This window comes from Protobothrops mucrosquamatus, unplaced genomic scaffold (assembly GCF_001527695.2).
Source record: "Protobothrops mucrosquamatus isolate PMUCROS unplaced genomic scaffold, P.Mucros_1.0 scaffold3882, whole genome shotgun sequence".
NCBI lineage: Eukaryota > Metazoa > Chordata > Lepidosauria > Squamata > Viperidae > Protobothrops > Protobothrops mucrosquamatus.
In genome coordinates this window covers 64,758-81,080 of record NW_015389831.1, presented here as the reverse complement: position 1 = coordinate 81,080, position 16,323 = coordinate 64,758, and the positions used below count along the sequence as shown (strand labels likewise).

Here is a 16,323-nt window from a genome sequence, read left to right as displayed (position 1 = left end):
CTAATCATCTTTGTTGCTCTTCTCTGTACTCTTTCTAGAGTCTCAGCATTTTTTTTACATCGTGGTGACCAAAATATGATGCAGTATTCCAAGTGTGGCCTTACCAAGGCATTGTAAAGTGGTATTAATACTTCACGTTTTCTTGATTCTATGCCTCTGTTAATGCAGCCCAGCACTGTGTTGGATTTTTTGGCAGCTGCAGCACACTGCTGGCTCATATTTAAGTGATTGTCCACTAGTACTCTTATTCATGATGACTACTGTCCTACCATTGGTGACATCTTTAATTTTGATGTCACTATTATTCTTGAGCCTTGGATGACATATAATTCTTCCCTACTGATATTAATGCGTAAAGGGAACATTGGTTATTTTGGCTTTCGCTGCATGGTGAAGGCAATAATTATAGACATCCAATTCCTTGTTGCATTTATCTGGTTATATCCATATGTTTTCATCAAAAAAGTGGTCCAAATATCAAGTAAATTTAACATTTAACATATACAATCCACTCTGGCTTGGTCACTGAAAAAAAATACAGAAAAGTGATTGATGGATTGATGGATTGATTCTAGAATTTTTAAGGTTGCCTATCTCATATAATAAGCCTAAGAGGCTTCCCACAATCTTTAAAAACAGAAATATTAATTTAAAAATCCACCCTTGTTACCAGCTGCCAGATTGACCTCCTGAGTCAATCTCCATCCTACTCCAGCACTTTTGGGGAAGAACAAGATTTTCTCAGCTTGCTACAACAATAAAATTTAGGGATACCTCATAATTCAGGTGGAAGTGTATAAGAAAAGGATGGATGCTACAGACCAGATAAAACTCTGAACTCCCAGATGATAACATTTAACAAAAAAAAAAAATCTTGAACATGCATACCTATTGGACCTATTGGGAAAAATAGATAACATTGAAGAATTGTGGTCTCATCTATTACTTTGCCCTATGACATCCAGGGATTTAATGCTGATAACAAGCAACTTCAAATGTGTATGGTAAGCCACTAGGATACAGTATAGCTCATACAGGAGTAGTAGAACTAGGTGAGTTAAATGCATGGGCCACTGCATTGCAGACCTGTTATGGATTTGAAATGGTCTTCAAAGGCAGAACCATATAAAGGGATTCCATAATCAAATGAAGAGAACAGTAAATCTACAGAGTGCTGTAAAATCAGGGCATACTGACAATGAAATTAAGATGTTTCAAAACAATAACGTTTCTATGAATGGTCTCTTTTTCAGACTTAGACGACTGTTTCCCATGTCCAAAGGATCAATATCCAAACAAGGATAAGGATGGTTGCCTTCCAAAAAGTATAACTTTCTTAACATACAAAGAACCTTTGGGGACTTCTTTGTCAGTGATTGCGGTCTCCTTTTCTATAATCTCAGCTGTGGTGCTGTGGATCTTAATTAAATATCAGAACACACCTATCGTTAAAGCCAATAACAGGAACCTCACCTATAGTCTTCTCATTGCTCTCCTCCTCTCTTTCCTTTGCACTTTGCTCTTCATTGGACAACCTGACAAAGTCAAATGTCTCTTGCGACAAACTGCCTTTGGCATCATCTTCTCTGTAGCTCTTTCTTGCATATTGGGGAAAACAATTATAGTGGTCCGTGCTTTCATGGCCACCAAACCCAGCTCCAAAGTTAGGAAATGGGTTGGAAAAAAGATGGCCACTACTATTATCTTAACATGCTTCCTGACCTAATTCAACATTTGTATAGTGTGGCTGGCAATTTCCCCTCCCTTCCCAGATTCTGACATGCACTCCATGGTTGAAGAAAGAGTTCTGCAATGTAATGAAGATTCAACCACCATGTTTTATACAGTCCTGGCGTTTTGGGGTTCTTGACTGCTGTCAGCTTCACAGTGGCTTTCCTAGATAGGAATCTACCTGAAAGCTTTAATGAAGCAAAGTTTATCACCTTCAGCATGTTGGTCTTTTGCACTGTTTGGGTGCCATTTGTTCCAACGTATCTGAGCACCAAAGGGAAATATATGGTGGATGTAGAGATCTTCTCCATCTTGGCTTCAGCCACTTTGGTGTAGCAGGCAAGGTGCTAGTTCAGAAATAAGGGGACTAAGTGTACTTTTTCTCCTTTAGTCATAAAAGCCTAGGAGATATGTGGTTCTGGAACCTAGAGATAGGTGTTTGAAATTTATGATGTTGGAGATCTTCTCCTCAGCTTCCCTGAGAAAGTAGTCTTATTCTTGATGACTACTGTGTCACCATTGTGACTTCTTTAATTTTGATGTCACTATTATTCCTGAGCCTTGGATGACATCTAATTCTTCCCTACTGAGATTAGTGAGCATTGATTATTTTGGCTTTAGCTGGATGGTGAAAGCAATAATTGTTGACATCCCATTCCTTGTTGCATTCATCTGGATGAATCCCTGCATTGCTATTGTCATAGTCTGCCATTCAGTCTGACCCTCAATAAATAAATGAACAACAATAAATTTTTGACTCATATGTTCAACTGGGTTTTCTTTATCTATTTTTAAATCTGTTCTGTGTGGAGAACAGATCTTACTTTACTTACTGATTTATGCAGAAATATTGAAAACAAAAATGGGTTCACAAACATTTAAGTGTCAATGTGCCAAGAATTCAGAGTGCCAAGAATTATAGTACGCTGATGAGTGAGGTAAAGTAAGGGAAGTAATACACATGGCCTCATCAATCTGCTATTGAAATAGTCATAGCAGGTGTGTTATGGGTGGTACCACAAATATTCTCCCAATTTATGCAGGATCTTTAGAGACAGAGATAGCAGAAGGAACTTTCTGAAGATGCCCATCTGTTAGTTGAGGAAGCATAAGTTCAACAGAACAGATAAACCCCCATTTCTACATTCCTTGATGATGATGTTCTTCGAGAGCGTGAATAAATATTATAACTGTGATGGCGAACCTTTTAGAGACCAAGTGCCCAAACTGCAACCCAAAACTCACTTATGCATCGTCGAGTGCCGGTTGGGTGTGGCCCATTGGCTGGGTGTGGCCCATTGGCTGGGTGTGGCCAATTCGGTGGGCATGGCTGCGGTGGTAATGGCAGACTGGGTGGCACTGAAAAGTTCAATCAATCAATTCCAACTTTGCAAGATCTTTTTTTTCCCCAAAATTGACTGATTGAATCTTTTTTTTAATTTTTGGGACACGGCGGCAGAGGCCTAAAGTGAAAAGGTTTTATAAAACCCAGTTGAAGGCCTAGGACTGGGACGAAAGCGCGCATGCCCACAGAGAGGGCTCTGAGTGCAGCCTCTGGCACCCGTGCCATAGGTTCGCCACCACTGTATTATAACGTGCAAGGTAGATTCTGCTATTTATTTATTTATTTATTTATTTATTTATTTATTTATTTATTTATTTATTTATTTATTTATTTCACTCTTCTTCACTTCCCATCTCCTTCAGAGAGGTGCTCTGGGAAGTATACAATTTAATCAATTAAATTAAGCATTAAAAATGAATAATTTAAGATTTTCTTTTAAAAAAAGCAAAGTATGATGCACTGAACAAAGTATCAAGTATTAAGTGAAATTGGTGAGCAAAATGACCACAACAGGTGTATTTCCATTCTTTTTTTCCCCTGTAGTGGTGCTTTATTTTCTTTTGTGTAATTGAAGTCTTACTCCCCTGATTTCTACTTCATATCTTACTTACAAAGGTTCATCACAGTGCAGCAATGTCTACTGAGATATGATAAACATGTTTCATTCTGATATTTTTCTAACTACTGCTGCAAAGAATGGTACTGATTACTAACTAAGGATAGTTATTGTCCCTTCTTCTCCAAATCTTAAGGGAATTCCAGCAGACACTGTAAAAACTTTGACCATGGGTTAAAACATTGCATTCTATTAATATCTGCTTTGAAAATCAGAAGTGCATGTAGGAAGAAAAAGAAGGACTTGTATTCCATCTGTGACTCTTTATTTTCTTAGCTTTAGATACAATTCATTATCTTAACCTTAGATAATATTAAGGAATGATCAGCTTTTCAGTTGGATGGTAACATAGGAGCTACTGTTTGATGTCTACAATGATTACATATTATAGTGAATTAGTTATATTCAAAACATTGGTTTTACTTTTTTTCCCAACTGTGATGTGCATTTCTCCTCCCTACACCTGCAAACTTAGTAGTCCTCTCCCAATTGTCCACAAATATTATCAGTCAGGAGATTTAATCATTGCTGCTATTATTTATCAGGTTATCTTTCTTATAAATGAGTTCACTTTTCAAAGCCTTCCTTCTTTTGATGTCCTTGATCAGTACCAGTAAGTATCCTACTACTTCTCCTCATCTTCACACCACACCTCCTCTTCCCCCTCATTGCCACTAAAAAGCTGTATTTTCTTTCACTTTTATACTTAAATATATTGTTTGCTTGTCAATTAGTTTGACCAGTTCCATTGACCATATTTAGTCATTTTTAATTCTAAACTGCACAAATGCTTAACCTTTTCTAATTCTGATCTTGAAACTGGGATGAATATTATTAGCTTTAACCATAATGTATATGAATTTCATTCTCCTCAAGAAACTTCTTTCCTTCAACCAAGTCCCTTGTTGAAAGTAAGAAGTTGGACTAATTTGAGGGGTCCTTAGTGCTCTCTGAGCTTGATTGTTTTCTTGCAGACGATTCATTAGGCTAACTAGGTAACATCATCAGTGCTGATAATGCTAACTCGTTAGGGCAATGAAACATCTGAAGAAAACTAGCAAGCTCAGAGAGCACCAAGGATGCCTCATTTCAACCCAGAGTTACAAATATTATCCTTCTTTGGACTAATCTAAATATTGCAGATTTACAAATGTTCTCCTTCTTTCTAATAATCTAAATATTGCAGAAGCTCTCTGGTTAATCTTTAGGAGGTTTTTTTTAATAATTATTTCATCCATTTATTAAACAGGAAAACCTTAGTGTATAATTTAGGTTATTACACATCTAGAATGTAAAAGGGAGTTGGCTTCCTTCAATTAGAAAATACAGATAAGGTATAGATAATACTGAAATCCGATAGAAGCATAGAAAACTAGTTAATATCTCAGGGGCTGCCACAAAGAAGAGGGAGTCAAGCTATTTTCCAAAGCACCTGAAGGCAGGACAAGAAGCAACGGGTGGAAACTAACCAAAGAGAGAAGCAAACTAGAACTAAGGAGAAACTTCCTGACAGTTAGAACAATTAACAAGTGGAACGGCTTGCCTCCAGAAGCGGTGAATGCGCCAACAATGGAAGTTTTTAAGAAGAGACTGGACAGCTATTTGTCTAAAATGGTATAGGGTTTCCTGCCTGAGCAGGGGGTTGGACTCGATGACCTCCAAGGTCCCTTTCAACTTTATCATCATCATCATCATCATCATCATCATCATCATCATCATCATCATCATCATCATCATCATTATTATTATTATTATTATTATTATTATTATTATTATTATTATTATTATTATTATTATTATTATTATTATTATCATTATAGCAGATTTTTTTTCTGATGATGAACATGTTTATGCCCTCCATGTTTAAACTGAGTTACTGGTGATTGATACACAGTCTCCTTCGAAAGGTGGTTATGAGGTAGTACCATTCTTTCTGTAAAGTTAATACTTTCTAACAATAGCTTTGAACTTCTCTTCTGTCAGTTTGAGATTATGTTTTAATTAATATTGAGAATACTGCCTTCTAGACCCTTATTCACACTTGAAATATAGTTAAGGAATTCAGTCATGTCCTTCATTTCCTTCTGTCTTCTAGGCTGAATATATTCAGTTCCTATAATATTTCCTGATGTATTTTGTCCCTCAAACCTTGCATCATTTTTTTTTTTTTGCCCTTTTCTGGAGTGGCTCAATCTTATCAATCTATTTTTTTAAGTTAGGTCACCAAAACTGTACACAGTATTTCAAATGAGGTCTGACTAAATGCTAGCCTTAACTCAATGTTAAGTAGCAACAACTAAGTAGTGCTTCCTGGTTGATACAATCTAGGGCTATTATTTGATAGTGACCAAACGCCAGTTGTCCAGAACAAACAATCAGCACTAATTTTTATCTTTATGAATACATATGTATAAATTAAAATAGCTGTCCAATTCTGAAACAGAAACCAATTGACACGACTTATAACTTTCCCTGAAGGTTCATCACTCATAATTACCAGCACACTTTGGCTCTGGCATTTGCCGTAAAGGAGATCAATGAAAATGGGCTGTTACCTAATGTTAGCCTTGGTTTTCTCATTGCTACTGACAGCCATGAGGAAATTACAACTTATCATTTGGCAATGGAATTTTTATCTACCAAAGATAAATTTATACCCAATTACAAATGTAAAGACGAGACCAACACAGTAGCAGTCATTGGAGGAGCCCGTATTAACATCTGTATAAACATGGCAATCATTCTGTGCAACTACAAATTTCCCCAGGTGAGAGATACAAATTTGGATCAATATGAGATGTTCACCAGCTATTTATTCTATTCAAAAATTTGCTTATTGAAAAGAAATATTTGAGCAAAACTATGAGTAAGTCATAAGGCTGTCCCTTTTTACCTGATGAGCAAAACTGCAGATGTCACGTAAAACTAATTTTAAACATCCTATTTTTGTATACCATTCAAACCCAGAGATTGGATTTAATCAACAGATATGATTTGTTTTTTATTTTTATTTTCTTTATTTTGGAAGATACCCTTTATTCCTTTGTTCTTCTGACTTTCTCCATTTAGATCACATATGGATCAGCTCCATTGATGAATACTGAAACAGCAATATTTGTCAAATCGATGTTCCCAGATGAGTATCACCAATTTAAAGGAATACTGCATTTATTGTTGCATTTTGGATGGACCTGGGTTGGATTAGTTTCTCTCTATGATGAAGATAGAGACAAGTTCATTCAAAAGAGTCTTTCCATGTTTTCAGAGAGAGGAATCTGCTTTGACTTTATAGAATGTCTTCCCCAAATGGTGTTTGGTAGTGAAGGTGCTGAGTGGATAGATAATGTAGGTAAAATATTCAAAGTAATAATGGAGAGTACAGTCATTGCAGTCATCTTAAGTGCTGAAATTACAGGCATAATAGCTTTGAGAGTAATGATCTGTCTTTTCAATTATGATGATATTCCAAAGGAGAGAAAGGCCAAAGTTTGGATCATGACAGCCCAGATGGAATTCACCTCCATTCGGATGCAAAGACAGTTGCCCATTGATTTTCTCCATGGTGCCCTTTCATTTGCAATTCACTCAAAGGAGCTGACTGGATTCCAACAATTTATGGAAAAGAGAAACCCAAATCTAGAAAAAGATGATGGATTTATTAGGGATTTCTGGAAAGATGCATTTGAATGCTCATTCTCCAGTGATATTACAGATGGGAATGCTGAAAGGATCTGCACTGGAGAAGAGAAGCTGGAAAATCTTCCTAATTCTGTCTTTGAGGCCACCATAAATGTACATAGTTATAGCATCTACAATGCAGTCTATGCTGTGGCACATGCTCTGAAGGCCTTGCACTCTGCCAAACATAAAGGGGGCCAAAAAATGGATGAGAAGAGATGGAGACTCTTCCTCCAATCACCCTGGCAGGTAATTATGATTAATAGAAAATTTGGGGAAATCATCAGGTACCAGCATAAGAGACCAGTTTTGTGTTTTGCTTTGTTGTGTTGTTTTAACTGTTAGAATGCTTTAAAGATAGATTTGAAAGCTATAAGGAAATACTTGATATTTTCATATGAAAGAAAATAAAATTAATATATGAAAATATAAGGCTTAGATCTAGACACAGTTAGAAATGTGTGACATAAAAACTTCATTTTATGTGTAAAATGGTATGTACGGGATCTTATTCAATCCATTATATTTGACAATTTTAAATTTAAAAACTCAAAAGCTTCCTTGAATAGCATTATTATTCCTCATCAGATGGATTTTGGAGTTACTAAAATTCAAAGATTCCCCAAAGTGCTTTTTCAAAAGTCATCTGGACTTCCTTTGTTTCTCCTTGAAGGTGTATTGCTTCAGTTCAGAACTGAGTGTCATGGTTCTGATAGATGAGACCATTTAAAAGAACTTCAAGGCAAGCATTTCTTCCTTAAAGAATAATTTTATTTGGCTACAACATAACAGTACATACAAGGGTGAACCCAAGACTAAATTCCCCTCCCCTTGTTTACAAAGTTGCAAGTTTCATTTCCCACCCCAAATTGCTATCATAAATCACATTTACCAATTGTTTGAAAATGCGGGCACTCCTCCCAGCTACTTCAGCCTGACAAAATGTTATCAGCAATTACTTGGTTCCCATACATGTGAAATGTTTTGGCTAACTTAAAACTACACACACATCCTCCTTCTTCTAACTAAATATATGGCAATGAAGACAAAATGAAAATGGCTTCAGTTCAGTTTGTCGGAGCATTGACACTGAGGAAGCTTCTTGGATGAGAAGCAAAATATCAAGGGAAAAAAAAAGAAAGTCCAGTAATCTTTTGAAAAAGCATTTTTGGAACAACCACAACATGGATGAATTATAATCTCCATAGACATTAAAATTCAAAGGGAATAAAAATAATTATAAAAATGATAAGAAATCTGTGAAAATTGAAATATTCAATTGCACAGCAAAGTTGTCAATGTATTACACGAAGAAAAATTCAAATTTAATTTGTTTTACTTTATTTTTTTTACAAAAGTAACAGGAATGAAAAGCTATTTTCTCCTAGAATTTTCCGTCTCAGAGAATTCTATCTTGCCTACATTAAGTTCCTTTTTAAGATCATGTAATCCCTGAATTTGGGTTAAAGTCGGGGCAACTGAATGTTTACTAGCCATGATGCCTTTCCTTACACTGCACAAAGTTTGCAACAGATATTTTCTCTTTGCACCTTGATTGAGAAACATCTGTCGCTTCCTAGGATTGAACTCTTAACCTTCCGAATGGGAGGAAGAGTCTTTACACTAGGCCACCAGGCTGTTCTCTATCTTGCCTACACTATATGACAGAACACTGAATTCACAATTTCTGAAATGGTTAATGAAAGCAAAGTGATCCCTCAGATCTCTCCCTTTGTTGATTTTGTGTTGGGATTCTCATCTGGCAGTTTTTCACCAGAGAGTAGAAAATGCATTTAATAAAAATATCTTTCTTTATCAGTTTGAAATTGGTGTAGACTGAAGCAGATCTGAACAGCTTACTTTTCATTAAGCCTAGACCAAACTGAAAGAAACAAATAGAGATTTTCCCATCTCCTTCAAATATTTGAAATAATTTTCTGTGTCTTTTTCTTCTTCTTCTTCATTTAGCTTCACCATTTTTTGCAACAAGTCTCCTTTAACAACAGTGCTGGAGAACAGGTTTCTTTTGGCCCCAATGGGGAATTAGAAACTGGATTTGATATTTTCAACTGGGTTACGTTTCCAAACAAGTCCTTTCTGAAAGTCCAACTTGGAAAGGTCGACCCCACGGCTCCCCCAGACAAGCTCCTCACCATTTCTAAAAAAGAAGCCATTTGGCCTCTTATATTTAACCAGGTTTGTCTCATTTTTCCCAGTTCCTGAAATTATTAGCCACTGATCCATTGAAGTAAATGTTTAAATAACCACAACTACAGCAACATTAAGAATAAGCAAACCTTTAGCAATCCATATGCTATTGATCACAGGTAGTCCTTGACTTACAACAGTTCATTTAGTAACAAGTCTCAGTTACGACATTGAAAAAAAATGAGGTATGGCCATTTTTCACATTTACAACCGTTGCAGCATCCCCATGACCATGTGATCGAAATTCAGATGCCTGGCAACTGACTCATATTTATGACAGTTGCATTATCCCAGAGTCATGTGATCACCTTTTGTGAATCATGGGGAAACATATTCACTCAACAACTGCAGTGATTCACTTAACAACTGTGGTGAGAAAAGTCATAAAATGGAACAAAGCTCACTTAACAACTGTCTCACTTAGCAACAGAAATTTTGGGCTCAGTTGTGGCTGTACGTCAAGGACTACCTATATTATTATTTATTTATTAAACCTGTATTCTGCCCATCTTTAGATGGCTTGTAATGATAAAAACAAGATGAAGCATTAAAACAATAAATATTGAGAATAAAATTGATTTCAGATTGAAAGGATGAGAAGGAAGGGAGCAAGATTCACATGGGGAGGAGGTGGGATCTTATCTTAGTCCAGAATGATACATCTGCTTTGAAGCTCCAGGCTCTCAGAATGAGGTCTTCAGGCCCTTTGGATTGCCCAAAGGAGTGAGTGGGTATTTTTTTCTTTTGACAGGAACACAAGCTACTAAAGTCAAAGAGTGTGCATGCATCTCTGTGTGAGTCCTTAATGCTTCTTGAGTTTGGTTGTTCTCTTAGAGACATTTCATTACCCAAACTAGGTAACATCATCATTGTGGTGTTAGAAGTAAGTCTTCATCCTGGTTCATCCAAGCCGGGAATATTATCATTATTATTATTATTAAATAAGCAACATGGTGACTGCTTTGGGAAGATGGTTATAGTTTATTGCAGAAGCAGAAAGATGGCTCTTCAAGAAAGAGCAGAGAAGAAAGGAGAGAGAGCACATGGCCAGTAGCTTTTTTATACCCTCTGTAGCTTTTGGTTTGGAAGTTTTCCTGTTCCTGTGTTGTGAACTTTGAGGCTATTTCCTGTGTCACGTATTCTGACCTGAGCCCAGGTGTGCCTCTCTGGTATACTTGATGGTAATCGTTAGTCCCATTATGTCCCAAAAGTCATCTCCTGTTTCCCTGGTGATGGGGCTAATGACTCTTAAGAGCTTCCTTTGTCTTGAGATCCCTGGCTCCAAACTTCCTGATGGTTCCACATCTGCATTTGTATAGGCCTAGCTACTGCTTTGGGCAAAGAGATGAGGCAAGGTTTGGTTTCTGCTTTTCAAAAAATGCTTTTAAAAATCCTTATGGTGAAAAATATTTTTTCCTTTTTAATATTTCCTTCTCTGGGGCTTTGACTTCCCACAGTGGTTTCAGAGAGCACCAAAGACTCCTCATTTTAACCCAGAGTTATGAGTATTCTCCTTTACTACGATCAGAGAGATGCTTTAAGATTATATATCCAAAATATTTCTTTTGTTCCAATGCTAAGCTACTTTAATACTCAGGATGTATTAGAGGTATACTAACTTTATGATAAATAGAATGATTTCTTTAGAAAAGGGGATATACAAATTTCATGATTTCGAGACTTCAGAATAAATCATTTAATGATCTCCTCTGGTTGGTGAAGAAGTTGGAACTTCAAGAGATGGTTAAGTTAAATACATTCATTACAGAAAATACAATATCTACAGTTATAGCTGACTGGAAACCTCTGATATAATTTCATGAAAGAAGAAAAATGCAATTATAGTCTGTAGTTTCAATGATTGGAAAAAAATGGATAATCCTAGAGTGAGAGATAATTTTGTAATAATACTTGTATTGCTGAAAAAATAAATTAGGAGCTTCTTCCTATTTTTATCAAATTTTTGCACTTTTATTTTTTTCCTCATTCCTTTTTTCTTTTTTCTTTATATTCTGTATTAGTTTGTTAGTTTCTATATTACATTTAAAACTTTTAATACAATGCCCCCCCCCCAAAAAAAAGATAAAATAGGGAAATTTTGCTGGAAACTTTATCTGTCCATCTTGCTATCCAGCTAGTTATGCTAATCCAGGTAGAATAATATCATCACATGCAATCAAGATTTTAAATGGCTTTCTTCAACTCATTAAAATAGTCTGGAGATACTCTGTTTTTGAAATATATTTCAAATATTTATTTATTTATCTTCATTTTATTTTATTTATTACATTTGTTTGTCACCCATGTCACCACAATCTTTGGGTAGTTTAGAACATTAAAATGCAATCAAATATATATCTATAAATATACAAAATCATATCAAATATATAGAATATATTTGAAAATATATTCAAATATATGATTCAAAAGCAAATATTTTTCCCTGGGGATTATATCTATCTATCTATCTATCTATCTATCTATCTATCTATCTATCTATCTGTCTGTCTGTCTGTCTGTCTGTCTGTCTGTCTGTCTGTCTGTCTGTCTGTCTGTCTGTCTGTCTGTCTGTCTGTCTGTCTGTCTGTCTATCTATCTAATCATCTAACTATTCAAACATAATGCAGCAGCATTCCAAATGAGATTGCACACTACCTATAAAAGTCATTAAAAGGGAGGAGGATGCATATTTTTTCCCTAAAAATAAATTATAAACTAAACGGTGAGGGATGGAATATGATAGAAAAATTATTTCTTATCTTTTTCTACATTTGTAAGAAAGAATTTTACATGTTATGCATATCATTTTTTATGGGATTGTAACATCACATTTGCATTTGCCCTATAATTTTGCTGTGTTAAAGTATTTATACTTCTTATAGAACTCTTTTTATTCTACTGGCAAAAGTCCATAATAAGAGTATTTGATTTGATTTGACACAAACCAAAAAATGGGATCTCAAGGAGAGCATACTCTGAGGGATCCAGAATTAAAGATTTCCACACATCAGCTTCTGGTACCTTGCCCCAAACTGATTTTAGAATACAGAGAAAGATCCATTGATGAATGTAACATGAAATGAGAAGCAGTTGAAGATACAATGGGGAGTTCACATCAGGAAGAAAACTGGAAAATTCAATACCAATTTTTGAATTAGATATGAAGAGTTTGTGTGTATATAATTGATGAAAAGAACAACCCCCCCAAAAAATAAATGATCTGTGTGGATATTCTGATTTTATTTCTGAATAGACATTACCTCTTTCCATCTGTAACAAGGAGTGTCCTCTTGGCCATAGCAAGATAAAAGTGGAAGGAAAATTATCCTGCTGCTATGACTGTAAGCCATGTCCAGAAGGAAAGATAGCTGACCAATTGGGTAAGCAAAGGAATATATATTAAATGTATCCATGATATAATAAATGTAAACGGGGGTTGAATTTTAAATAAATGTTATGGTAATTGAAAATTTTGAGTTTCACATCATATTGAAAGATTATAAACAGTTTTTTTTCCAGAAATCTTTCTTCTTATCTTGGGAAGTCAAGGGGATTTTGCATGGGTAACTTTTTCCAGGGTTTTTAAGTGTTTTCACCTCCTATTCTACCCAAGTTATTGATTTATTGATTTTTTAATATTTTATTTTGTTTCATCATAAAAGGTAAAATACAAAACAGAAAAAAAGCAGGACAAAATGTAAAGAGACATCGAGCACTAACAACAAAAATGAAAAAAATTGGTCACCTAAAAAAAGAGAAAAAGGTGGTCCAAATATTAAGTAAATTTAACATTTAAGATATGCCATCCACTCTGGCTTGGTCACTGAAAAAAAGTATAGAAAAGTGATTGATTGATGGATTGATTCTAGAATTTATAAGGTTGCCTATCTCATATAATAAGCCTAAGAGCCTTCCCACAATCTTTAAAAAGAGAAATAAAAATTTAAAAATTCACCCTTGTTACCAGCTGCCAGACAAATCAACCTCCTAAGTCAATCTCCATCCTACTCCAGCACTTTTGGGGAAGAACAAGATTTTCCCAGCCTGCTACAACAATAACATTTAGGGATACCTTATAATTCAGGTGGAAGTGTATAAGAAAAGGATGGATACTTCAGACCAGATACAATTCTGAACTCCCAGATGAAAATATTTAACAAACAAAAAAATCTAGAACATGCCTACCTATCGGACTTATTGGGAAAAATAGATAACATTGAAGAGTTCTGGTCTCATCCATTATTTTGCCCAATGACATTTAGGGATTTAATGTTGATAACCAGCAACTTCAAATGTGTATGGTAAGTCACTAGGATTCAGTACAGCTCATGCAGGAGTAGTAGGACTAAGTGAGTTAAGTGCATGGGCCACTCCATTGCAGACCTGTTATGGATTTGAAATGGTCTTCAAAGGCAGCACCATATAAAAGGATTCCATAATCAAATGAGGAGAACAGTAAATCTACAGAGTGCTGTAAAATCAGGGCATACTGACAATGAAATTAAGATGCTTCAAAACAATAATGTTTCTATGAATGGTTTCTATCTTTTTCAGACGTAGACGACTGTTTCCCATGTCCAGAGGATCAATATCCAAACAAGGATAAGGATGGTTGCCTTCCAAAAAGTATAACTTTCTTAACATACCAAGAACCTTTGGGGACTTCTTTGTCAGTGATTGCGGTCTCCTTTTCTATAATCTCAGCTGTGGTGCTATGGATCTTCATTAAATATCAGGACACACCTATCGTTAAAGCCAATAACAGGAACCTCACCTATAGTCTTCTCATTGCTCTCCTCCTCTCTTTCCTTTGCACTTTGCTCTTCATTGGACAACCTGACAAAGTCAAATGTCTCTTGCGACAAACTGCCTTTGGCATCATCTTTTCTGTAGCTCTTTCTTGCATATTGGGAAAAACAATTATAGTGGTCCTTGCTTTCATGGCCACGAAACCCAGCTCCAAAGTTAGGAAATGGGTTGGAAAAAAGATGGCCACTACTATTATCTTAACTTGCTTCCTGGTTCAATTTAACATCTGTATAGTGTGGCTGGCAATTTCTCCTCCCTTCCCAGATTCTGACATGTATTCCATGGCTGAAGAAATTGTTCTGCAATGTAATGAAGGTTCAACCACCATGTTTTATACAGTCCTTTCCTTTCTGGGGTTCTTGACTACTGTCAGCTTCACGGTGGCTTTCCTAGCTAGGAATCTACCTGACAGCTTTAATGAAGCAAAGTTTATCACTTTCAGCATGTTGGTCTTTTGCAGTGTTTGGGTGTCATTTGTTCCAACCTATCTGAGCACCAAGGGAAAATATATGGTGGCTGTAGAGATCTTCTCCATTTTGGCTTCAGCGGCTGGATTACTGAGTTGCATCTTTTCCCCAAANGCTTCAAAATAATGTTTTTATGAATGGTTTCTTTTTCAGACTTAGATGACTGTTTCCCATGTCCAAAGGATCAATATCCAAACAAGGATAAGGATGGTTGCCTTCCAAAAACTATAGTTTATTTAACTTATCAAGAACCTTTGGGGATTTCTTTGGCCGTGATTGCAGTCTCATTTTCTGTCATCTCACTTGTGGTGCTATCAATCTTCATTAAATATCAGGACACACCTATCGTTAAAGCCAATAACAGGAATCTCACCTATAGCCTTCTCATTACTCTCCTCCTCTCTTTCCTTTGTACATTGCTCTTCATTGGACAACCTGACCAAGTCAAATGTCTCTTGCGACAAACTGCCTTTGGCATCATTTTCTCTGTAGCTCTTTCTTGCATATTGGGGAAAACAATTATAGTGGTCCTTGCTTTCATGGCCACCAAGCCCAGCTCCAAAATTAGGAAATGGGTGGGGAAAAAGATGGCCACTGCTATTGTTCTATCTTGCTTTCTCGCTCAATTTAACATCTGTATATTATGGCTGGCAATTTCTCCTCCCTTCCCAGATTCTGACATGCATTCCATGGCTGAAGAAATTGTTCTGCAATGTAATGAAGGTTCAACCACCATGTTTTATACACTCCTTTCCTTTTTGGGGTTCTTGACTACTGCCAGCTTCACGATGGCTTTCCTAGCTAGGAATCTACCTGACAGCTTTAATGAAGCAAAGTTTATCACTTTCAGCATGTTGGTCTTTTGCAGTGTTTGGGTGTCATTTGTTCCAACTTATCTGAGCACCAAGGGAAAATATATGGTGGCTGTAGAGATCTTCTCTATTTTGGCTTCAGCGGCTGGATTACTGGGTTGCATCTTTTCCCCCAAATGCTATATCATTATTCTGAGACCTGATCTGAACCAAAAGAAGCAACTAATGAAAAAATGAAACTGATTTTAATCACAAAATCCTTTGAATAAAGCCAAATTGCTCACTTTTAGCATATAGATTTTTCCCCAGCTTAAGATTCCCTCTATCGTTACATCAATATGATGTAAAAAACAATGTATTGAAAAGTTCATTTAACAAGCTATAGAATTGCTCTACATCTTTTCTTTGAAATTTTAAATAATTATTCTGAGCCCTAAACAGAATAGTAAGAGATAGCTAATCAAGAAAATGTTAAAAATATTTTAGTTATATAATGTGCATTAATGTAAAAATGAATGGATGTAAATCCTGAAGCCATGGGCTTCACAACATCCCTTCCAAAAAGAAAGAAAATGCCTTTGTTATATCACCCATAACACGGAAAAGATCCCTGGCACATCTGAAGCCAAACATTTGTCAACTTTCTGAGTGTTTCAA

At 35.9% G+C, this 16,323-nt stretch overlaps 1 protein-coding gene across 1 annotated transcript; it reads left to right on the top strand.

Annotated features, from left to right (window-relative positions):
* The first annotated feature begins 6,743 nt into the window (after nt 1–6,743).
* On the top strand, nt 6,744–15,903 carry LOC114923471 (vomeronasal type-2 receptor 26-like). Its single transcript, XM_029286496.1, has 4 exons — nt 6,744–7,619; nt 9,339–9,566; nt 12,832–12,958; nt 15,008–15,903. The coding sequence occupies exons 1-4, from the start codon at nt 6,786–6,788 to the stop codon at nt 15,901–15,903; spliced, it is 2,085 nt and encodes a 694-aa protein (XP_029142329.1). The 5' UTR covers nt 6,744–6,785.
* Nucleotides 15,904–16,323: the final 420 nt, after the last annotated feature.

Excerpts from the sequence above, each read along its gene's own strand:
- LOC114923471 (XM_029286496.1), top strand. The coding sequence starts at position 6,786 with ATGAATACTGAAACAGCAATATTTGTCAAATCGATGTTCCCAGATGAG. Across the intron at positions 7,620-9,338 it reads TCCTCCAATCACCCTGGCAG|CTTCACCATTTTTTGCAACA; the intron begins GTAATTATGATT and ends TTCTTCATTTAG. Across the intron at positions 9,567-12,831 it reads GGCCTCTTATATTTAACCAG|ACATTACCTCTTTCCATCTG; the intron begins GTTTGTCTCATT and ends ATTTCTGAATAG.